This window comes from Melospiza georgiana, chromosome 17, assembly GCF_028018845.1.
Source record: "Melospiza georgiana isolate bMelGeo1 chromosome 17, bMelGeo1.pri, whole genome shotgun sequence".
Taxonomy (NCBI): domain Eukaryota; kingdom Metazoa; phylum Chordata; class Aves; order Passeriformes; family Passerellidae; genus Melospiza; species Melospiza georgiana.
The window spans coordinates 14,480,086-14,504,725 of NC_080446.1; the positions used below are offsets into that span (position 1 = coordinate 14,480,086).

At 45.6% G+C, this 24,640-nt stretch overlaps 1 protein-coding gene across 2 annotated transcripts in view; it reads left to right on the forward strand.

Moving 5' to 3' along the window:
• Positions 1-2,338: 2,338 nt before the first annotated feature.
• NCOA6 (nuclear receptor coactivator 6) overlaps positions 2,339-24,640 on the forward strand; it is a 44,414-nt gene continuing 22,112 nt past the window's right edge. The window contains exons 1-8 of one of the 2 annotated variants that reach the window (XM_058036003.1): positions 2,339-2,357; positions 8,786-8,888; positions 14,316-14,468; positions 14,572-14,846; positions 17,651-17,806; positions 19,080-19,202; positions 20,603-20,731; positions 21,521-22,336. In XM_058036003.1, coding sequence (XP_057891986.1) covers positions 14,612-14,846; positions 17,651-17,806; positions 19,080-19,202; positions 20,603-20,731; positions 21,521-22,336 — 1,459 coding nt within the window. In that variant the 5' untranslated portion in view covers positions 2,339-2,357; positions 8,786-8,888; positions 14,316-14,468; positions 14,572-14,611. Of the gene's footprint in view, positions 2,358-7,049; positions 7,129-8,785; positions 8,889-14,315; positions 14,469-14,571; positions 14,847-17,650; positions 17,807-19,079; positions 19,203-20,602; positions 20,732-21,520; positions 22,337-24,640 lie in introns of those variants that run through there. The other variant, XM_058036002.1, reaches the window with a different exon arrangement.

The following is a 24,640-nucleotide window of genomic DNA, read 5'->3' on the forward strand; positions in this document are numbered from 1 at the left end:
AGATCTTGGTGGGACCCCTCAGTATCGTGCTTCCAAGTTTTGGAGAATAGCATTTGGCTTGCTCTTGTTTGCTGAGGGATTTTGAGACGTGCCTGGTACTAATGTGCATAATACAGGTAAAACTAACCAAACCAAGAATCTGAGGGACAATCTGGCACAAGAACAGCAACAGGAGTGGGAAGTTCTGGAAGTTTTTTGGAAGCAGTGCTCTGATGTCTCTCTGTTGAGGTTGATTTTTGGGGAAGATGAAAATGGATAAGGAAGTTCAGTGCAGCTGGATTGAGAAGGGTCTCACGAAACAAGGAAAACATGAAGTCACTTGGGAAAGAAAGGTTAATTCTTGGTACTAAAGAAATTTCCACTCAGTTTCCCTGTGTTTCCAGCCAGTCCCAGCACCCAGGAGCAGAGCTAGGCAAGGCCTGGGAATATCCCCACGCAGGCAAATGGAAACTCCAGGGATGATCAGATGAATGAATGTTCCTCTCTGGGGCTGATGCCCATCTCTCACACCTGGCATCCCTCAGGGGCCTTGCCCCTGTCCCAGCACACTGCAGAGGGGCTGGAATGGCTCCCCAGGGGCTGTGGAAGGCACAGAAAGGCAGGAGCAGAGCAGCGAGGGATTCCTCACCATGCACAGCCAGGGAGGGGCACTGTGCCCGCAGCTCTGGCGCACCTGCAGAGGCTCCACGTCAGTCCTGTGCTCACCACGACATTAATTCTTGCTTTGGTGGGCTTGGTGGAATGCAGTTATATGTGAATTCATAAAAAGTGGTTTTTCTCTATGTTGCAAGCAATAATGCCCAATGAGATGTGGGTTTGTTGTACTTAAAAGGTTTTACAAAACAAAAAATTAAAATACAAAAATTCCCTTTTTCATGTTGTTTTACCAGCAGTATTGCACAGGAAGCCAAGGGTGGCCGTGAGGGCTGGCTCCAGCTGCACAAACGCTCCTGAAACCCCTCCTCAGGCCACTGAACCTGCTCTAGCTACTGAATCACATGTGCTTCTGTAGGAACAAAGTCTTTATTTTTCCCATAAAGGACTTTTGATTGTTTTCCCATCCTGAAATAGGAATTGTCATGTGTGTCATTTCTTCCCCAGTGCCAGGCAAGAGCTTTCTGCCACAGCCACAATGGGCAGGAAACAAGATATTGCAGAAGTTTTGTATTGATCATTTCTCATATTCATAAAGGATGTAAGAAGACAAGCCAAAGGGTGAGGGTCCCTTCAGCTGTGGAACCCCTCTGTGCTGAGGGGATTCAGGGATTTTAGGGATCTAGCATTGCCCCCTGGGGATTTTGGGCCCATGGGCCTGTTCGTTAATCACATTAATGGATTTTTTATTAAAATTCAGCCTTGTGGCCTTTGCTGAGTCCATACCAGGTCCCTCCCTGGCTTCTTCCCCACCTCCCCACTGGTAAAATGAAATATAATTTAGTGATGTCCAAAGAGTCAGAGACCTTCGGATGAAATGTTCTGAATTAAAATTCACCCGTATTAAAAAGCTAATTTCCTGGAAATTTCCTATAAAGGCCCCAGTTATAATTTTTTCAGCAGCCTCACCCGGCAGACAGTTTGTCCGCGCTCCCAGAGGCAGCGGCCACCGCGGCTCCCTCAGCCCTGCCGTGCCGGGGAGCGCGGCGGGGCGGGTGCCGCTGTGTCCCCGCTGGCCCCGGTGCCCGCCCCGGTGCTGTCTCCCCTCCGTCCCCTCGCTGTCCCCGCTGTGTCCCGGTGCTGTCCCCTCGCTGTCCCCGCTGTGTCCCGGTTCCGGTCCCGGTGCTGTCCCCTCTCTGTCCCCGCTGTCCCCTCGCTGTCCCCGCTGTGTCCCGGTCCCGGTCCCCTCGCTGTCCCCGCTGTCTCCCGGTTCCGGTCCCGGTGCTGTCCCCTCTCTGTCCCCGCTGTTCCCTCGCTGTCGCCGCTGTCTCCCGGTTCCGGTCCCAGTCCCGGTCTCCTCGCTGTCCCCGCTGTCTCCCGGTTCCGGTGCTGTCCCCTCTCTGTCCCCGCTGTCCCCTCGCTGTCCCCGCTGTGTCCCGGTCCCCTCGCTGTCCCCGCTGTGTCCCGGTCCCGGTGCTGTCCCCTCTCTGTCCCCGCTGTCCCCTCTCTGTCCCCGCTGTCCCCTCGCTGTCCCCGCTGTGTCCCGGTCCCGGTCCCGGTCCCCTCGCTGTCCCCTCACAGTCCCGGGGCCCGCCCGGGGGTCGCGGTGCCCCCCCCGCCCCCGCGCGCTGGGGCGCAGGCGCGCGCGGGTCACGTGCGCGGCGCAGGCGGCGGAGCGGCGCTGGATCCCGGGCCGCGCGCGACCCCCGCCCCGCGCGCCCCCGCGGCCCCGCGCGCGCCCCCGGCGGCGGCGGCGGGTCCAGGTGAGGGGAGGGCGGGGCGGGGGTCGGGGCGCGGCGGCGGCGGCGGCGGGAGCGGAGGGACCGGGGCCGGCCCGGGCGGGGCGCAGGCCGAGCCCGCGGCGCGGGGGAAGGGGCGGCGGGGCCTGGCGGGGCGCGGAGCGGTGCCGGGCCCGCGCTGCCGGCGGCGGAGCGGCCGGGCCGGGGGCGTTTCGGCGGTGCCGGCGGTGCCGGGGCTCCCGGCAGGCGCCTGTCAGCGTGCGGCGGCTGAGCCCGCCCGCGGCCTGCGGCCCCCAGCGCCCGGCCCCGGCCCGCAGCCGCCCCGGCCGCGCTCCCAGGCCGCGCTCGGGCCGGAGGGGCCGGGAGGGAGCGCGGCGGGGCCGGCAGCGCTGTCAGCCGCGGGAGCTGCCGCGGTCCGGCCGCTGTGCGAGCCGGTCCCTCAGCCCTGACCTCATGCGGGCGGTGACGGCTTTGTGCCGTGTCAGCCGGGCGCGTTGACGTTTCGCTTTTGTTCGAGTCCTCGGTGGCTCTTGAACCAGTCGCAAAAAGGCTCTTCGCTCGTTTCCTCCGTGTGATTGCAGCGTTTCTCTAAATTTCAGCTACTTAAAGCCATCTCAGCAAGCTCAGGGCTCTGATTCCTTGCCGCTGCTTTGGGGAATGGAAGGACAGAGCTCTCCTGTGGCTCTGCATCCTGGCAGCAGGTTGGAGCTCCATGAGCTTTGTCTCTCCATAACCCCTCAGCCTCCCCATAGACGCATTTTGGTCATTCGCCTCTCCGGGAACTGTAGGGAAACCTTTCTCAGAGGTTTTATTGCAGTAAAACCTCTCCTAGAAGAAAGACCGTGCCTCTTGTTGGTTTTGCAATTATTGTGTGTTGTTCTGACTGGATCTTTAGCTGAGGCACCTTTCAGTATTTCCTGTATGTGAAAACAACCACAAAGAACAAACCTGGCATTTCCCATAAAGGTAACCAAGCGTAATGACCACAACGTTTGGGTTTGGCGGCTCTTTTCAAGTTCTGGCAAATGGTCCCAGCTTTTCTACATCTCTTGTGCAGTGAGAAACAAAGGTTTCAGGGCTGTGTTCACACAGGCCTGGGGGTGCTCGCAGCACGGCTCCGGGTGCTTGCCTGGGATTCTAAGTATCCACCGAGCCCTGAGCCTTCCTCGGAAACTGCCCCGGCTCCGGAGGAAATGTGCTACGGTAACACTGTGTCCGGGCTCTGCTGGGAGAGGAAGGATAACAACACGGGAGGCTGCAGTTGAGAAATGACATTTGTTAGTGTTCTGAGCCCAAGGAAGGGTCTTCTGTTAGGCGTTGGATTTGGGCTGGGAATCTCCCAGCAGCGCTCTCCAGCCGCTCTCTTTGGAAGGGCTGTCCTTCTGTAGGACTTGGAGGAAGGGGTTGTTTACAACAGGCTTCCAGGTGATGGAGTAATTTTACATCTTTCTAGTAAAAAAGTAGATGCTTCTCTAACAAGAAAATACTGTGAGTAGAGAAGCCAAAGAATTCCAGGTCCTTGTTCATCTGGAAGTGTTGGTGTTTCCATTTTTCAGTGGCTTAAGTATTTGAAAATACAGGTTGTGGAGGTAAATTCTGCTGAAGAGCTGTAATGCCATTCTCTGTGCTGCCTGAGCATGACAAAGGTTCCTGCCTTGGTGGGAGATGTTGAATGTTTCAACATGGCAACTAAACCTCAAATTGGCAGTTTATTTTGATTTTCTAGTACAACAGCAATTGCTTTTGGATGGAAGCTGGAGTTGCAACCCAATTACACAGAGTCACTAAATTTTATAAGATTTGCAGTGGCAAAGGCTTTGCTGCTGAAGAGTTGATGTGGCTGTAACAGTTTGCATTGAGAATGGTGAAATTTTATAGGTCACTGGAGAACCTCTGAAGGGCAGAAGGCGTGATGAGGATGTCTTTCAAAATCCTATGCTCTCTGTTGAGAAATGCAAAGCTGTGGTGCAGGGATGGTGTGAGGAAGCCTGCTGGTGTGTAGGGCACTGAGCAGCAGGACTTGACCCTCGGTGCTGCAAAAACTGCCTTCAAGCATAAGCTTTTTTCTTCATGCACTGCTGGAGCAGAAGGAATGAGAGAGTGGAGGGCTGGAAACAGGTGAGGGCCAGCAGTGGAAGGAGAAATAACCCCAGATGATGCCAAGCTGAGGCAGAAGGGAAAATGCTTCATCAGGTGAGGTGTTTTCCATCTCCAGGCGAGTCTCTCCATTTCCACCAGCCAGACAAGCAAGTCACCTTTGCTTTACTGGAGCCGTGGATATTTTGTGTTTTGTCTTGTCACTGTTGCAGACTCTGCTGTCCCCTCCAGAGCCCCCCATTAACTGCAGATAACTGAATGTTTCAGTGACAGAGTCAGTGTGTTCCTGCATGGAGAGCTGGAGCTTTAGCTCATGAGGATGAAGATAACTTAGATTGTTCTGTGCCCTGGCTAATTAGAGTGATGCTGCTAGAGTTTAAAGTCAATCTAAGCTTTGGGTTATGCAGGCTGGTAGTGGAAGTTTTCCAGAGGTCCAGGAGCTGGGGATTTTTCTCAGTCAATTGAGAAATCATTTTCCATCATTTTTCATCCAGTGGAACAGCATCCCACCTGCTGATGGCACATCAAAAATTGCTGTTGTAGTAATCAAAACCAGGAATAAGTACTGAATTGGTCATGTGTATGTGAGAGCCCTGAGGCTGTAACTCAGTGAATAACTCTTCTTTATGTATTTGGGGAAAAAGAAAGGCAGCCAGTGTGTGACAGTGCTGTTGGTTTGGGGCTGGGGTGAGGGATGGAGACACCTGTGGGACTCCACAGCTCATGAGGGCCATCATCTCCTCAGACCTGAGACCAGCTGCAGTGAGTGCTCTGAAACACAGCCCTACACAGTTTTGGATTTGATTGGTATGAAAAATAGAAAATTACAGGAGATGAATGGTACCTTGTCTAAATTAACTTATGTAAACCAATAGTTTGGGACAGGAAGTTGCTTATGCTCCGTTGCATATATGGGACCTGAAGGTTTAGGTCTGCATGAGAGGGATCTAGTTATCCCACCAAAAGATGCATGCTATTGAATTCTCCAAATCCTATGCAAATCATTTGAATTTTATCATTTTATTGTTTTGAAAATTAAACCTGCCAGGACCACAGAGCTGGTGTAACACTGTGTTTTCCATTGTGGTTTCTGTGTGGTGCTCACAGAGACTGAGTTAAGCCTCTGGTCTGCATTTACAGAATCCCAGAATGGTTTGGGTTGGGGGAGACCTTGAACACTGCCTTGTTCCTACCCCTTGCCATGCATGGCAAAATGTTTCTTTGAAGGGTTTTTTGGGAGAGCTCTTCTCATCCCTACAAGAATGCATTGCTCCCCAATTCTGTTGCATCCACATTTTACCAGAAGATCCTAAGCTGTTTGCATGGTTCTTAATGGCAGTAGTGACAAAAATAACACTTAAAATTCAATTTTTCTAAAAGCCCAGAGCAGTGCAAAATAAGCTGCAAGTTTTTATACAGTCAGGAAACTCTCAGAATAATCTTGATTTTAACCAAAGGTGTACCTACTTCTGTTACATGAAGATTAGTTTTTTGGTCAGGGAAAAGAGTCTCCTTGATATTGAGTGTCTCCTATCAAATATTTACTTTTAAGCTGTTTGTTTTAGCTTCCCTTCTTTTTTCATCATTTACATAATTTCAGAGTTTTAAAAGCTTCTCTGAGGTTTCCTGGATGTTTATTAGATGTAAGAAGGAATAATACTGCAGAAGGTGCAGTTTTCAGTCAAACCTTATTTCAGTGCTGATGATCACATGGATTTCTGGGCTGGTTATGTTGGTGTTTAGGAAACTCTGTGAGAATTTGGTGATAAAGGAGCTCCTGTGGGGTGTGTGGGCCCAGAAAGGTCTGATGGTGGTTAAATTCTGGTTTAAATAAAAAGCTTGTTGTAGCACAGAGCACAGATTGCTACTTAAAAAGGCATTTTTCATAACTTTTGAAGGCAAGATCAAATACAGTCAAGATGCTCCTGATTTTAAATAGCATCTCATTTTGTTTGCTGATTGTGTTGGTGGATTCTTGTGGAAAGTTATGTACTGCAAAGCTCTGTCAGTGTTCACAGTGTGCTTTTTCCAAATGAAAGTATCCTTACCATGGGAAATCAGTAACCCAGCTGATGGGAATTGATTGACCAAATATTGTGCTGGGTGGACTGCAGCTCCCAAGAAAATTGCTGATTCCCATTTCCCTTGTGCCTGGCAGCTGCCTTGGTTTGTATCTCAGCTGCTGAAAGGGGTAATTTCTACATGGCTAACTTAGCTGTTTAGTATAAAGTTATCATTCTGCTATTTAGAGCAGTCCTGAGCACCTCAGCAGTCAAATTCTGTTGGAATAAAACCAAATGGCTCAGCTGAGGTGTGTCCATGGCACCTTGGCTTGGGTTGGGGGCTTTCAGCAAACTTCTTGAACCTTTAACCAACTGATGTTTCATTAAACCTGCTGTCAGACTACATCAGGATAGCACTGCCAAGAGCTATGTGTGATATAACAAGCTGTAATTTTCTCTTTGTCAGGAACATTTGGGTTTCAGTGTTGCAGTTTGAGGGCTGTGGAGTGCAGCAGAGCAGTGTGAGGAGCAGTGGGCAGTTCTGTGGCAGTGAGTGAACGAAGCCTGCCTTGCTGGAGACGTGCTTGGTTTGTTTTCTTCATGTTTGGGAAAGCATAAACTCTAATAAAACTCTTCTGTGGCTGGAACACTTCACAAGGCTCTTTCTGTGATTCCTTGGGGTCTGCAGTGTCCAGGTCTGTCACATAACTGACTGTAGTGAAAGTTGGAGTTAATGAACCAATGCTGATTACTTATTTTCCTTAACCAAATTTAATCCCATGTGCACAATGGCAATGGAGACAGCAGCAGTTATTTTTTCTCCTTCCCATCCCATGCTGACCATCCTCAGTTTCTCACTGGATCCTGCTAGGGCAGCCTGTCTGTCCCAGTCCTTCTTTGGAGCAGTTGGGTGCCGTGGTGAGGGACACTCAGAAGGGAGAACTGGAGGAATAAAACCCCTTTGGTTCCTTGCACCAAGGAGTTCAGAAGATTTCTTTCTTCCCTCCACTTCCCCACGCTTTAGCCAAAATCACCCTCACCCTGCTGGGCTAAGGCACAGGGAGACTGGCTGCTGCACCTTGGAGACTTCCCTAAAACCAGCTTTTCCATGGCCCAGCCTTTCCTGTGAAGCCTTGGCCTGGCTTTGGAGGTAACCAAAAGGTTGTTTAGGCTGTGGAACATCCTTTTATGAAAAGGGTGAAAAAGTAGAACTAGTGCAGTATCTGCTGTAGAATGTGAAAACCTTTTTTAGTTTTGGCTTATACAACAATACTAAAATTTCCTATTTCAAATTCTGATTTTGCTCCTCAGCTTGGTGTCTGGCCATGGTGTTTAGGCAGGTGCATGTGGCTGGAGACAGATCACTGCTTGTGCTTTATCCATCAGGCATTCAACTTGGTGCTACACCTCTTGAGTTACAATTACTTAGAAATACGAGATAGGAGGGGTTGAACAGTGTTAGATGACCATTAAAAGTGCTGCAAAGCCTCTGTGATGTGATTTAATGTAAAACCTCTTTCCTTCTCTCTGAGGTGCTGGGTTGGTGCAAAGTGCACAGGCTACAGCACAATAAGGCTTTTAAAGCAATTTTGCTTTGTTGTCTAGGTAGAAGGCAACAAATCTCTGCTTTCTCTTTCGGAGTGTTTTTCCATTTTCTGCTTCCCCTGTTTGTTTTTGGGCAGTCCCCTTCCCCAGTGATGAGCAGGCAAGCACACAAGCAGAAAATCTCCTTGAGAAGCACCCTGGGCTGTGCCTCTAAAGCATTGATTCGAGGGGCGGTGTTTTGTTGTCCCAAAGCCATTTGGCTTTACGGCTGTGTGTTTATGATGCCAGGAGCTGGAGTGCAGCTTGGTTTGCCCAGGAGCAGGGTTAGGAATGGCCTCACCTCTCCATGCTGGCCACCTGCAGCAGCAGAGTCTGTCTGAGGTGGTCTGTGGGCTTGGAATGAGCTGAGCCTGAGCTGGTTCAGGCACCTGCTCAGGATGGGCACAGGGACACCCTGGCTGTGCTGGTTCCTCTGTTCTGAAGAGTAGTTTGATCAAGATGAGCTTCTCCTAAGACTTAAATAAATACATTATTCTAGATAAAACTTGCCCTGTTTAGAAGAATAGAATGCCATTTCCAGCTAAAGGAAATATTCCATTTTCTGCCTGTAATGAAAGGTTGATTTTTCAAGCTCCTCAGGCTTTGCTGTTCAAATCTGAATACAGTAATATGTGCTTTTTACATTGCTGAGGGGAGCATTTGACTTGGTGCAAAACTGCATATTAAAAATGGAGCTGTTCACCACTGTGTTCAGTATTTCTGTTATTTCACATCACTGTCTGATGAAATGTGATGGTTTTCTTTCAGGATTCCATATTTGGGACTTTCTGTTTAACCATGTTTGCCAGTCTGGAATTACCTGAAGTCCTGTTGCACACCCCACAACGCTGAAGTTGTGAAATTTGTTTTGGTAGGTAAAATAAACACATGATGCATCTGAATATCTGTTGTTTTTATAAATTCTCCCCCTGCCTCTCCTCACTGCTGTGTTTGCAGAGTTGGGCTGGCTCCAGGGCTGACTTCCACTTGGCCATACAGGGTTAGGGGGATTTGCCACCAGGTCTGTGGCTGCTCCTTCCAAGGAGAACAGTTGACATGCTTTAGTTGTGTCATTCATCTAACCCCAATGTTTGAAATTCAAAGTTACTGGAACCCTGGCTAAGTTGTTTTAGAGGAAATTCTAGAGCATGTTTATTTTTAGGTATTCTTTCATATTATAACCATGTTTCTTAGCCTTATTTATTCTCCTTGTGTTATATTGTTATATACACTTGCCTAGAATTTGTTTAAAAGTTTTGTTGGGTTTTTTGTTTTGTGGGTTTTTGTTTGGGTTTTTTTTTCCCCAAAGCCATATTATTTTAATCTTTGTATCATAGAATGGATATGGGTGTCTGGCTTTATTCATTGCTCAGGTTTAACAAGCTCTAAGATGGGCAGGTGCTGTGCTGGGCAATAAAGGACACAGCTGTAGGAGGATAATGCACTGTTACCAAATCTCCAGGAGAGACAGGGCTGTGATCAGGGTTTCAGGGGTTTATGGATGTTGTACTTTAAACACAGCCTGTGTGCCAGTGCATGTTACAGGTTTAATGAAAGCCATCCTCTCAGGACTGTTCTGGCAATGCTGAACCTCCTCTGTCCCATTGTGAAAATCTCTACATATTTTTATCACTGACACCTAAAACAAAGGAATCAGAAAACATTAAAGTGTATTTTCCAAGACATCCTTTATTCCTGATATTTTTTTCTATTAAGTCACTTGAAAAACATTTTTCAGTGACAGCAAATGCAACATGAATCCTTTAGAAATTACATTGCTACTGCTATCCCAGACTTTTCCTCCTCACTCTCAATTCTGGTTTCCCCAAGGGGTTTGGCTGTACCATCATGTCTTTCCCTTCCATGTTGCAGCTTTAAATAATGGTCAGTGTGAAGATGAGGACCCTGCTTAGTGCCAGCTTGTGCCATCTGCTAGTGAAGGGCATCAATCCATCTCTCCTTCTGCTCTCATCCCTCCCAATCTTTTGTGTAATTTGGAAGAGTACTTGTTGAGATGTAGAGCATGGTTTTAGTGCTTTTTATTTGTTTTGCAAGAGTGCAGGTTCTGATGTGACATCAGTTGTGAAAGTGTTTATTTTGAATGCATTAAAAAGCTTGGCAATCAATAGGCTGTGGCAGAAAACCTGGAACAGGTGGCCAGACAAAGCCTTGGTTTGACTGTGTCAAAGTGCTCTGTGTAGTGCAGTAGATAAGGGAAAGCAGGACAAGAGATTTCAAGTTTTCTTTAAGAGACTAATTGACATAAGTTTGGATCAGTTGAGTGAACCTTGGGACAAAAATACCAAGGTACCATTTGGGTTTTTTTCCTTTGTGTTGTTTTTTTTCTCTCCAGAGCCCAGCACTTGCAGGCACTCCAGAGCCTGTTCAGCTGCTCCCTGGTTAGTGACAACTGGCTGTTTCAGATTTTGCTCTAATCCCATCTGTCCTGGGCTCTGGATGGGATTTTCCAAGCCTGGCTGTGTTTGTTGTGCAGGCTGCTGGGGACAGCACAGGGCACAATAAAGTGCCTTGGGGCTCCCCAGGTGTGTGTGTGACCCAGCTGTCCAGCAGCCCAGGCCTCAACTGGAGCATCCTCTATGCTGTGGGAATTCTCCCTCTGAGGAGCCTCTTTTGCACATGTTAGTGGTGGGGCAGTTGTTTTATCCATGAGCTGAGTGTGCCTGGGAGCTCCTGGCTGCAGCAGCCCAGGCTGTGCCCTGCATGCACCCTTTGCACACCCTGCTCTTTTTGGGTTCTTCTACCCCAGTCCCCATACAACAATGCAGGTGAATTTTGACCATTTGTCTGTTATTTGGCTGTACTGAATAAGCACAGTCTAATTAGACTTTTCTAAATCCCAAAGGAACACAGGCCTTGTTTCACCTGACTCAGAGAACCACAGGACCCACCTCTCTTACTTCAGTTAGATATTTTTAATAATTAGACTGTACTAAATAAGACCAACTTTATAATAAAGAGGCATAGCACTGGCTTTGTTGCTGTAGCCAGTTCCAGGCCTGGTTTGAGGGTAAATGGTTGCCATGTGGTAGCACTGGACTTGCTCTGACTTTCCAGAAACAATTGTTTAATGGGAAATACTAATTTGGAAACTCTGAAGGAGCAGGGGCAAGAGGGAGGCCATGTGTGCTTTTTGAGGGAAGGATGATGGTCAGAGACCTCCTTATGCTGCCAAGTGAGCATGGGTGCTTTTGTTCCTGAAGTGTGCTGTGGTTGTGCAGATCAGTTCAGGGATGGTTCTTCCTCACCAGAGACCCTGCATTCCCTGCTGGGAGTTCTGTTTAAGGGATTGTTGAATGAGCAATGTTTTACCTGTGTGTGCTTGTGCTCAAGGCTGTTTGTGTTTGTGTGGAAGAGTGCTGAGGGAAGGTACCTGCTGATTATGGTCAAGTGCTTGCTCAGGGTTTATGGAAGCCAACCCTGTAACCACGAGGTTACAGAAGTTGTTAGGATGCTGTGCAGCTGGGATTCATTTGCTCTGATATGGATGGTGTGCTCTGCACTGCCTGAAAAGGAAAATTTTGCAAATCATCACTTTCTCATGTCATACATGAGATAAATGATACCTGAGCATAGGAGCAGACAGAAGTTCATATGTTTTGGAGGGAATTGGAGCAGATGAATGTAGCAGAGATCCTTGAGGAGCATAATGTGAAGAAAAAATGCAAATGGAGCTGTAACTATCTATATGTGCTCATCTAGGAGGCAAAATTTAAACCTTGGTCTTGGTTTGTTTCCTTCCCTCACAATATCCCTGTGGTTCTCTGAGTCAGGTGAAGCAAGGCCTGTGGTCCTTTGGGATTTAGAGAACTTATTCAGTGCAGTCTAATTATTAAAAATATCTAACTGAAGTAAGAGAGGTGGGGATAAACAGCCAAATAACAGATAAATGGTTAAAATTCACCTGCACTGTTGTATGGGGGCAGGGGGTAGAAGAGCAGAGTGTGCAAAGGGTGCCAGGAGCTCCCAGGCACACTCAGCTGGATAAAACAACTGCCCCACTAACATGTGCCAAAGAGGCTCCTCAGAGGAAGAATTATTACAGTGTTTACAAAGGGCAATAACTTCAACAAATCCTGTCAGATTTTAGCACATTCAGATGAGGTTGATGAAATTTGGTCTAAGTTGCAGCATTTTTATGAATTGTTTAAAAACCAGATTTAAGCAATCTGGGGATCTTCTGCTCTTTCACGGGGAAGATGGAGACTTCAGACATCTCTATTAAAAAAAGATCTGAAATGTTTGTGTTCTTGTAGATAAATTCTTATTTTTTTGGTGTTAGGGATTGTCAGGCATACTCATGTTTCTCGCTGCAGGTGCAACACCCCATCACCTCCAAACACTTGTACCTTTTCAACATGTAGGAGCCTGTATTTTGAGCTGAAATTTCTCTCCCTAAAAAATGTACTCATGACTTTCTGACAAATAACATTCTATGTAATTTTCCTCAGAATATAGTGCTTCTGTTTCACAGGATGCTTGCCTCATTCCTTGCACAGAGTGGCTGTGTTTGGCCATTAAAAAGGCCATTGGTGTAGGAGCCTCAGCTCCTCTCTCCCTGCAGTCAGTGGATGTGGAATAAAAGATGTAGGAATGCAGAAGGAGAAGGACTGTTCCATGGTTAGTGTAAAGCCAGCTTGGGTAGGAAGTTACCTGTCCAAGAAATTGTGTGAAAATCAGTTAAAACATTTTTCACACACTCCTATTATTTGTGATTCTCATTATCTGGGCACCTGACATGAAACTGAGGAGTTTGCCTTAATGGGATGCCAACATCAGAGCTGTAATTTAGACACAAAGCCAAGCAGCAAGGGAAAGAAAAAAGATTTAATTGTCTCTGTGTTCACCTGGTAATGAATTTTTAAAATTTATTTCTCTATTGCCCATCTTTAAAGTTTCCATGGCAATAATAAGTATATGAAAGCACTGTGGAAATAGATCAGTGCCTGTGACACATTGAACTTCTTTTCTGATGCAGAACTGCAGAAGAGCTTGTGAGACAAAATTTGCTTGGTTTTAATCTGAAATTTGAGGATGAAGGCTGGTGCTGCAGGATGAGAGAGAATTTCCATGTGAAATATGGGATTTTTCCTTAGTGCTGTTGGATTGCCTGGTGTGGAGTAGAGTTGCAAGGGAGAAAAAATCCATAGTATTTTGTAAATATAGTGAGTGTATGTGTAGAGATCTGACCAAAAGCAATGGGAATTTGTGCCTTCAAGCCCCTGATTTTTCCTGTGGAATATTGTCCCTTCAGCAGCCCTGTGTGAGTGTGCAAACAGTGCAGAGCTGAATCTGGGCTTTTCTAACATTGTTAGATTTTTTATTAGAAAAGGCTGTTTCTGGCCAGTATCTGCAGCTCATGTTTCATCTCAAAGCTGTGGTTTTGTGCTGGGAACTTGAACCTCTGCCAAAACCCCAATCTGTGTCCTGTTCAAGGCTGTGTTGTCCTGAGCTAAACCTTCTGGGTGGCTTGTGCCAAACACCCACAGCTTTGCAGTTATGAGGTCTTGACAGTGCTGGTGAATGCATTTGATTTTGACTCTGGTGGTCAGAACAGGTCCCTTTTTTGGTTGTTTCTACAGGTGGTTTGAATCTTTTAGCTGCATTTGCAAAGTGCTGAGTGTTAGAGCAGGTGTGTCACCTGGAAAGGACAGTGCCATTGCCCTGTGATGGAGTGGGAAAATGTGTATCCTAACATAGGATACACTGAAAGCTGAGGGATACTTTTATCACAGATTGTACTTCTGTAACAGCTTAGATTAATGCCATCATGTCAAAGGTTATTGCAAAGTTCAGATATTTCATTAAGCAAGATCCATCAGGTGTGAGACTTGACTTCCTGAATTCATTCTTATCTGAGTGTGATCTGGGGGCATGGTGGGAGTTGTGGGCTGTGACAGGGGGAGCACATTTCAGGTTGTTTTGTGCATAAGAAGCTGAAAACACCTAAATCTTTACAAACTTTAAGAAAGTAGGCACAGTATGCCTGAGATTTAGCTGGATGTGAGTAAAATATTTTTCAAATGCTACATTTCTCCTGGTAAAAATATGCTGTGGCTTTGCTACTGCTTTGGACCTATTGCATCTGCAGTCTCTAAAATTAAATTTGGTGGCTCTTGCTATCATTCTGTAATTCAGCTGTTGCTCTGAGTTTTAGTCTGGCACTGCAGCATTGGTACCCGGTGCTTGCTTATCCCCTCTGTGATACACAAATGAATAAAATTCATTTTCCTCTGATTTTTTTTATCCTCTACCTTCCTTTTACCTGTCTGTCTTTTAGATCAACTGGAATACTTCTCAAGTGACGTGCAGCACCATTCTGGCAGGAACCCCTTCCTGTTTGTCCTGGTGGAGGAACAGCCTGGCCACTGCCATGGCCACCATTTTCAGCCTCACACAGCTGGACTCACAGAGCCCAATCCTGGCTCACCAGGTAGGTTTTTCTGTCAATGACCAAATGTGCCGTTGAAAGCAGCTCTTAATGTCCTCACCCAATGATTATTATATTAATTATAATTCTCTTTTTCCCTTCCAAGCATCACCTTGACGTCTGACAGGCTCCCATTGTTGGAAACAATGGTTTTGGATGATCTGCCTCACTTAAAAGACACATATGCCTCCTTGTGCTCCTCAGCTATGGAAGACTTAGAGGTGGATTTTGATTCAGGACTGGAGGAAGATGAACTGAAACAGGAGGCTGCTCCTGGGGATTCCACAATCTTTGTGGCTTTTAAAGGAAATATAAGTGACAGAGACTTTGAGCAGAAGCTGGATACCATACTGGAGAATGTGCCTGGCCTTTTACACATGGGTAATGTGCCTTCTTGTCACTTTCCAGCTGTCCTTAAAATGCTTATTTAGGTAGTCAGGGTACTTGCACAAAAATAGATTATATTGGGTTTGAGCAGCTTAGTTTGTAATGATAATTTGTTGGGGTTATTCTTAGTGACTTGCAAGCTGTTCCTCTCAGAAATGCAGACTGCAAGTGTCTACAGTTGTTTTGTTGTTTAAAACTGATTTATTTGGCAAGTTCATTCATTTTTCTTCTGTTTCCACTTTTCACCTGGTTTTATTCTCTTTCATGTCCCTCTATTACACATGGCTGTGTTATAAAAAAGTGAAACGCAGGCTTGTTCACACAGGAGATGTTTTACTGCCCAAATTGTCCAATTTAAACAATTACAGTTCATCAGAGAATGGGTTCACTTTCCAGTACCTATGGCATTACTGCCCTTTTCTGACCTGCCCTGATTGATTGATTGATTGATTGATTGATTTGTGCTGGGGAATGGGTGGTGCCCTGACATACCCCTGAATGCCCATCCAGCTCTGGGAACAGCTCCTTGGCAAGTCAGTGATAACAGGATTTTGGGGACATCTTTTACCAGCATGTTTAGATCTGGAAAAAGACATTTGTCCCCTGTCTGAGCATATTGCAATAGGTCCTGTGCTGATTACTGATGGCTGCTCAGTTAAGTACCTTGATTGTTTTCTTCAACAGTGTCAAACACCTTTTCAGGAAAATAACACAATACTTCTCAATAGCCAAACTGAATTTCTTTGTCACTTTATTCCAGTATTTCAATTTTGTCCATCTAGTCAGCTGGCATCAGTTTGTTGGGTTCTTGCTGTTGCTCAGAGAGATAAAAAAGCTGGGATAAGACAAAAATACTGTAAAGAAATACCAGTTTTGAGCTGTGTCTTACAAACAGTTGGAAGGAGATGTAAACTAACAGACCATTACTGGTGTGAAGGGATGTTTGTAATATCACAGATCAATTGTGTCATTTTTGATATAAAATAAATTCAGTCTATAAGTGCACATAGTCATCTTTGTTATATAGAGGCATCTGCATGCTGAGTCTGTCATAAATATTAATGCCAGGATTAATAAACATGATTCAGACCTTAGCTGAGAAAGCAAATTTTTAAAATCAATGTCCAGTTAATTTGAAAATTATCCAAGTGTGAAGTTATTTAAACTGATTCAGAGCAAAATAGGATATCCTGAATGCAGAGTTAGTAAATAACATGGGGTTATCTTGGCAGATGCAGTGCTTGAAAAATGAGAAACTTGGGTACAAATATATAGAAATACTGAAACTGAGGATACAGTTTTTCTATGTAAAATATTACAACATTAACAGCAGAAAATATGGGATTGTTCAAATCTCCATAAAAGGGGATTTTAAAACTCCTCCTGCCATGTTTCCAGCCAGAACCAGGTTTATAGGTGGAATGAGCATGAATTTAATAATTCCATTACTGTAGCAGCAAAAGGGGCTGGGTGAATTAGTGGTGAACAAGAGCTTCCTAATTAGGAGTGAGTGGTGGCATTCTTAACTAACAAGTTTTTCAGACCTCAAAAGTTAGCAAATGGTTAGTAAATCTGAGGTCACAGTGGAGGAACTGGCTGATGAAAATTTGGGTCAGCGCTTTCTGTTTTGAGAGGAACTTTCTTTACAGAAAGATAGAAACTGGAAACTTATAAAGCTATATTGGGAGTATTTTTAAAATCATCCTTAACTGCATTTTGTAGGTAGGTATCACTTTGGATAATGTACCCAACATAACTGCCCAACCTTTCTGCAGTTCCTGTGAAAGCCACTGATCCATGTAAAAATGCTCATGTGTAGAACAGGTGTTCAGAAAACCTGCAAGTGAATATCTTGCATGATTTTGAGATGCTTTTTGGCAGTGGATTTGAAATGCTTACCCAGAAAACTAAATTATAAGGTAGAGATCAATGAAATATTGCTAGGACTCTGTTGGCACTGGTCGCAAATATTTCAAGCATTTCATTCCTGTAGTCAGTTTTTTCCCACATTCATCTGGTTCACAAAGCAGACCTGTACAGTTCACTGTCCTGTAACACAGGGCTGGAGCCCTCTGCTCTGGGACAGGCTGGCAGAGCTGGGGTTGCTCACCTGGGGGAGAGGGAGCTCCAGGGAGAGCTCAGAGCCCTGCCAGTGCCCAAAGGGGCTCCAGGAGAGCTGCAGAGGGACTGGGGACAAAGGGTGGAGTGCCAGGACAAGGGGGAATAGCTCTAAGATGGAGTGTAGATTTTAGATGGGATATTAGGAGGAAATTGTTTCCTGTGAGGGTGAGGAGACCCTGGTACAGGTTGTCCCATCCCTGGCAGTGCCCAAGGCCAGGCTGGATGGGGCTTGGAGCACCCTGGGATAATGGAAGGTGTCCCTGCCCATGGCAGGGGGTGGGATGAGATGGGCTTTAAGGTCCCTTCCAACCCAAACCTAACACCTATAGTTGTATGAAATCTGTTTTATTAGATATTTTCTTATCTTTCCAAAGTAGTTTATCCACAGAATATTTCAGTTTTTAAGTAATACTACAAGTGATTCTGTTGTCTGTTGCATTGGTTGCCATTTGAGTAGTTTTTTACTGCTAATTTTTTGGAAAATCACTGTTTTGGGGGTTTGGGAGCATTGGTTGCTGTATACCTGTGTGGGGAAAAATCTCCTGTACCTGACACTGAGCACTGGCAATTTTCAAAGCCAAATAGGGTTTCACTTTTTTCAACCTTCTAACCAAGTTGTTTCATCAGATGGGCTTATAAACTGCCTTTGCACTGACTTGGATTGTTTTTTTGCTAAGAATCCAACAAGTTGAAAGTGCAGAAGATTGAGCCATGGAACAGCGTCCGTGTCACCTTCAACATCCCCCGGGAAGCGGCCGAGCGCCTGCGCATCCTGGCCCAGAACAACAACCAGCAGCTCCGAGACCTGGGCATTCTCTCCGTTCAGATTGAAGGTATTTCACGCCTCATCTGCTCCCAAAGCTCAGGTTTAACTACACTCAAAAAGCAGTTTTGTGTGTTTGGTTAGCGCTGCAAAACTTGTAGTTACTACTTTGGCTTTCGTGAAAAAGATAGCTCAGGATTTTTATTCTTTCAAAAATAACATTTATTAAGAATAGAAATGAAAGCTGGAACTGCTCTGGGGACCAGGAACCCTCCTGAAAAATGTTGTCTGTGTGTTGACTGGGAAAGGGTTGGCTGATCTTCTTTCCCTGTTGTTTCATATGAGGCTTTCTTTAAGACAAGTTTTCAGTGGCTTTCACAGTTACCATATCCATTCTGGACAGTTGTCCAGGAGCACCCTCAGGATGGAATCAAGGGCAGGCAATGCTTGTTGAAATAAACAAGGGCCAGGAGACGACTTCTCCTTTTTAATGCCTTTATTAAAAGTGATCAGCTCAGGATTGGGTAGCTTGGCAGGTCTGCAGCGTCCCGTCGTCTCTCCCAAGACGACTCAGAGGAGGAGGATATGCGCAGCTCTGTCCACCAGGGGCAGAGCTGGGGATCAGACCCTCGTGGGAGCCTCTAGGGCCTGCTGATCCCTTCAGAGGGTAATCCTCCCACTCAGTCGGCCTGGTCTCAGCGCCGGGGTCACCTCCCATGGTCAGGGCGAGAGGGCCCGAAGGTGTTCCGCGTCTCTGCAGGCTCAGCACTCGGTTCCTCACATCCAGACATCACTCCAGTCTCTCAACTCTTAGGTGGCTCGTTGTTTTTGGGGTTTCTCCGTGGGTTTGGAGTCGAGGGTCCCACAAAGCATTCTGGTCTTGGGAGTCACTTTGCATAACCCCCCCCACCTTCTCAGGTGTCTTCACTATTCTGGGAAAGGTACAACTTAGCCTCGGGAAGGTCCCCACCCAGGAGAAGGGCCATTACTTCGCCCCAGCCAGGGCTTTTACTAATACAAAAACAACCATTAACGACAATGACCCGTGATTACAAAAACAAAACGCGCAGAACTTGGGCAGGGCCAGTGATCTGGCTGCCTCATTGTAACTTTTTCTCACAAAAAAAATATTAACCGAATTTTTGTTCATAACACTTGTCATGACATTTGTTCTTCTTAAAACTACAATCCAGAGGAGTGCTGTGATGTGCAAGTGTCCTTCTAAAGTGCGCCCTGGAGGTGAAACCTCTTCTTCCTTCCTCGGCATCTCTTAAATGTCCTTTTGCAAAAGCCTGTCCTGCCTTTCTGTTTCTCCTGTTCACCCAACCTGTGCCTTGCTTTAGGGGAAGGTGCCATCAACTTGGCTTTGGGCCAGAGCAGGAGCCAGGACGTGCGGATCAACGGGCCCCTGGGCGCGAGCGCGGCCATGCGCATGGACACGGCGTTCCCCATGCAGGGGGGGCAAGGTAAATCCCCACCTTCTGCTGCTGCTTCACACCCCCCACATGCACTGCTGGCCTCTTGAGACTCCCCTGGCTACAGCAGCTCCTGTTTGCAGAGCTCTGATTGCCATTTCTATTAATGTCTGCTCTTGTTCTGTGCTGTCAAACTCTGTCCTGTGTTATGTAAATGAATTGTTGGGTGCATTGTGTCCCACAAACGTTGGGGTGATTTTGGCAGGGCCCTTTGGTTTGTTTTCAGGTGTTGTGAGGGTGTGGTGGTTTGGGGCTTTGTTGGGTAGTCCGTTTGTTTGGAGCTTTTACATACAGTCTATTGAAGCAGATGAGTTGAGTGTAGTGAATTCACTTTGAAGTAAGCACAAATTTTCAGAGTGTTCTACTTGGTTCTCTTTATGGAAATGTGCAAAAGTCTTGATTCAGTGTACAATAAACTGACTTAGATTAAATCCGTTAGAATTATGAGAAGGATGGGACACTGTAATTGTTACTCTCTTCTTATTTTCTGATAAACTTTTGAGATCTGATCATAAAGAAGGAATTTTTGTGGAAATGTGTAGTTTTTAAACTATATTTTAGAGTATTGTATACTCATAGGGAATTTTTAACTACAAAACTCAAATTTGACAAAGTTTTTACAAAGAAAGCTACTAACTAATTTATTAAAATAGCTGAATCATAAGGCAGCATAAATAACTAATATTTTAGTCAATGGAATTTAAAGCAATTAAACCAGGACCATTTTTAGTCAGTTTATGTAAGATGCATTTGTGGCCACTGAGGAGAAGGAATGGAAAGAACATTTCAGCTTTGTAGAAACCTAATTAAAATAATGAAATTTTTGTCCTTAACAATGACTAAAGCATTTTGAAGAAGGGCTCTACTCTCCACAGTCAGCATCAGTGCCCACATTTCCTGTCTGCTGGTCAACAACAAAACAGCAACAGAACCAGCAGGGCAACAGTAGCAATCATTTTAGAAAATTACAGTCTGTGGAAGTGAAACATTGAAATTTTTTTTCTTCTTGCAACACCTCAATTACTTTCTAGTTTCAAATGTTGCAAAAACCTGAGTTACATGTACAGCTTTGATACAATCTTGTCATTTGGTGCTTTTAGTAGTAGGTCAGGCTCACATTAGTTCATGAGTCAGTGGTGTTTTCATTTGTACTCTTTTTAAAAATTTGGTGCTAAAGACTTACAGCATGACCTGAACTTGTTTGTTTGATACTAGGGAATCTGAGCTTTCAGACAGAGAGGTGTATCCTCAGGTTATTTTGAACAAACAATTCCTGAAGTCTAAAGAATTGTTTTACTGACAAATATATTTTTTTCTTGTTAAAAGAAAAATTTTAAAATTCTTCTCTATGTAACTGCGAGACTTGATGATTTCTATTTTTATTTTTTAAGGTTTAATAAGAATGAGCAATGCTGCAGCTGTCATGATGTCCCAGGGTGGAAATGTGCCCTCCTCTATGGTGGCAAGTGGTGCTAGTGCTGAGCTGCAGCCACGAACGCCTCGGCCTTCCTCACAGCCAGGTGGTAAAATTTAATACTGATCTGAAAAAGTTCTTAAACTCTGATTCTTCAGCACACAGGCTTGAGTGTGTACTCATGAGAGTACTCCAGAATTGTTCTGGAGCATTTTCCCTGCCTTTCTGGGAGCTACTCTTTCTGTGAAAACCTCCCTTCCCCCTTAATCTGTGAATTTTTTGCAAATAATTTGGGTGCCTAATAAGTCACCAGCTTGCTTGGTGTTTTGTTCAAATCTGTTGAGCAATGGCAATTGTATTTTTGCACTTGAACTGTCATGACTGATCTTTATGTTTAGCTTGAAGGTAAGAGAAGGGTTAGTTCAATGAGGCAGGAATATCTCTGGTGCTCTTCTTTCCCTTCTTTTCAGGAAGGGTAGATAGACTGGTCAGTTAAGGACTGGGGGTCTGGAGGGTGTGAATGTTTGGGGGAAGCAGTCAGGGCACCAAGCCTGACAGACTTCAGGGAGTGTCTCAGTGATGCTCTTTGTCCTGTGGTTTAGTTTTAGGTGATCCTGCCAGGAGCAGGGGTTTGGACTCGATGGTCTTCCAGCTGAGATACTCTGTGCTTCTGCAGTTCTGAGTGGGTAGAAGGCTCACATCAGTCTGTAGCATTGTGGGGCTGATGTGCTTTATTTTAGAGGATATAAATTGATAAGACCTGGCTTCTCTGGAATATGAGCTTTTTATGCAGAGTAAGAAAATGCAAGCAAGCTGTTTAGCCTTTGTTGTTTTGGGATGGGTTTTATCTACAGTAGGGTTTTTTAAAAATTATTTTTCTTTGCTATTTTATTAGATGCAATGGACCCACTCTTATCTGGGCTAAATATGCAGCAACAAAATCATCCATCTGGATCTTTAGCTCCTCAGCTCCATTCAATGCAGTCAGTTCCTGTAAACAGGCAGATGAACTCAGCCAACTTCCAGCAGCTCCAGCAGCAGCAGCAGCTGCAGAATCGGCCTCCACAGCCCCATCAGCAGCCACCACAGGGCATCCGACCTTCATTCACTTCACCAGCACAGGTTCCAGTTCCCCCTGGCTGGAACCAGCTTCCTTCTGGAGCACTCCAGCCTCCTCCAACCCAGGGAGCACTGGGCACACTGACAGTGAACCAGGGCTGGAAAAAGGCCCCGTTGCCTGGACAAATGCAACAGCAGCTTCAAGCAAGACCATCTCTAGCAACAGTACAAACTCCTACCCATCCTCCACCTCCATATCCTTTTGGAAGCCAGCAAGCTTCTCAGGCTCACTCAAACTTTCCCCAGATGAGCAATCCTGGCCAGTTTACTGCTCCTCAAATGAAAAGCCTCCAGGGAGGGCCCTCACGGGTTCCTACCCCGCTACAACAGCCCCATCTGACCAATAAGTCTCCTGCTTCTTCTCCCTCCTCCTTCCAGCAGGGCTCCCCTGCCTCATCTCCCACTGTTAACCAGCCACAGCAGCAGCTGGGACCAAGGCCTGCCCAGAGCAGCACTCTTCCCCAGGGCTTCCAGCAGCCTGTCAGCTCTCCCAGTCGTAATCCTATGGTGCAGCAGGGGAATGTACCCCCCAACTTCATGGTGATGCAGCAGCAAAACCAAGGTCCACAAGGTTTACACCCTGGTTTAGGAGGTAAGAAGCACTGAGACCTTCATTTATTCTAAAAGGAAAAGAAACATAAAGTCTAGAACTAATATTGCTGTTAGCTCTGAAAAGATCCTTTATGAGACAGAGTCAACAAATAGGTGCAGTATGAGGTGGGTGCTGGTGGAGGAGCATTCACATCACTCTGTCTCTGTCCTGCAGTGTCACAGAGATGCCCAAAGGGTCAGGGAGGAGTTGCTGTGTGCACTGCACTTATTACTGCCAGTGGTCCTGCTGACAGCTCTGCTGTTGCCTTTAAGCAAGCTTAGGGTGTTCAGAGATGGTGTGGGGATTTTGTTTAGGTTTGAGGTTGTTCTTTTTTGGGGGGAAAGGGGAGGATTTTTTGCAAGAGTGTAATGAAAACACTTCTCTCTTCACTTCCTCTGTCACCATTTACATTTTCTATTACAGAAGTGAAGCATTGTTTTGCATCTTCCTTCTAAGCTGTGGATGCTTCTTCTTCACCCTGTCTTTGTCACCAGTTTCTTCCTATATGAAGAGGAAAAAGCTATTGTTGCCATGCTGTTGTAGTCCCTATCCTAAAATTAAGATGTTAAGGGATGTTTTAGTTTCTCATTTGACTGTGTTGTCTTTAGCTTTCTCTTTGAACCAATGCACTCACTTCTTCACTACTCCTAGAGTTCTTCTCTAACATTGAAGGCATTTCTTTTGTCAGTCCCAGGATCTCTTTTGTGTCCTTGGTTATTTTTTTTTTCCCTTGAGCCCTTTGTATTTCCATGCAGATTTTCCATGCTTCTCTTTGCTCACTCATTTGTTCATCTTCCTCTTGGATGGCAGTTCTCATGTCCCATACATCAGTTCTTGCTTAAACCTTTGAAATTATTTCTTTGTGTGCTTATGGCTCCTATTCTTTGTCCACTCTCACACACATAAGTACATTCTAGTGTCTTGCATTCTCATGTTGTACATCAAAATCTGTCCAAACACTGAAAGGAAATCCTGTTTATTGGTCTACTGATCTGGACAAGCTTCTTGTTTTCAGTGTTTGTACCATGGGTCTTGTTTGAATTCAAATGAATTTTCTGTGTTTCAAGGTTCTCTTGGGATCTGCCAGTGCCCTACACTTGGTGTATCTTATTTTGTCTCCATCTGGAAGCAGTTATTCATTATTTATTGTGGTCACATTTCCCTACAGTCTTGCCTCACCAGCCATATGTCCCCATCAGAAATCTTAGCCTTGACCTTTAGCCAGTATAATCTCCATGCTCTGCTTCCTAACTAAACCTACTACAAACAAACCTCAGTTTTTCTGAGTTAAGAGTCACACCAGAAATAAACTATCAAAATAGGGTTTTTGGACTTATTTTAGACCTTATTGCTAAATCAACAATCCTGCTGTGAGCCGTATCCTCAGGTGATTTTAAAAGACAGAATTCCTTGGTTTCAGCAAAGCTGCGTTGCTCCCACGGCTGAGATTTTTGCCTGACTTCTCTGCATGCTCATTCTTTGTTGCAATTTATATGTTAATTTGTCATTATAGATCTTTCCATTTTTAAGCCACCTTACATTTAAAGGTTCGGTGTAAATGAATGCATTCAAACACTTTGCATTTCACACAGCCAATTTAGCAAATTGGAATTTATATCAGATTTGGAATAGGCCAAGCTAACACTTTATTCTTTTCTCAGTTCAAGCATTCTTACATGAAACAAGTCCCTAAAAGTTTAGCAGAACCAAAGCTGGAGTCCAGTGATGTGATGCTTCAATAAATCTGTTTCTGTGTTTGCAGATATATTTGGTGTTTGGCCTGTAGATTTGATTACCTTGAAGTATTAATTACAACCTAAGACCAGATTATTAACACAAGCAGTAAAATTAGGTGTGCAAGAAAGCTGTAACTGCAGAAGGAATTTAAGTCACATTCTGGCACTGGGTCAGGAGAATAAAGGGGGCAGTGGGCAGGGTTGGTTCAAAGTCTGAGGCACTGTGTGGACAGTGAGTTAAAAGTGGGATCTCTCAAACCCACCCCCACTGCTGCTCACACTGGCAGGTAGAGGAGAGCTTTATCTCTGTGTGTGTCCCAGGGCAGCAGTGATGTTGGGATGTGCCAGAGTGTGGCTCTTGTGCCACATGAGGCCCTCAAAGAATTCCTTGCTCTTGCAGCAGGGATAGCAGAGTTGCTTGAATGAGCAGCAGGTCTGGACCTCCTGAACTGTGGGGTTCCTCAGCCCACTCTGGGGTGGAAAGACCCTTGGAGTGTGTGCACACAGCAGCACTGATAAGGAGTGTGTGCCTGGTGTGTCAGAGGTGGTGAGAGGAGCACATCACTAA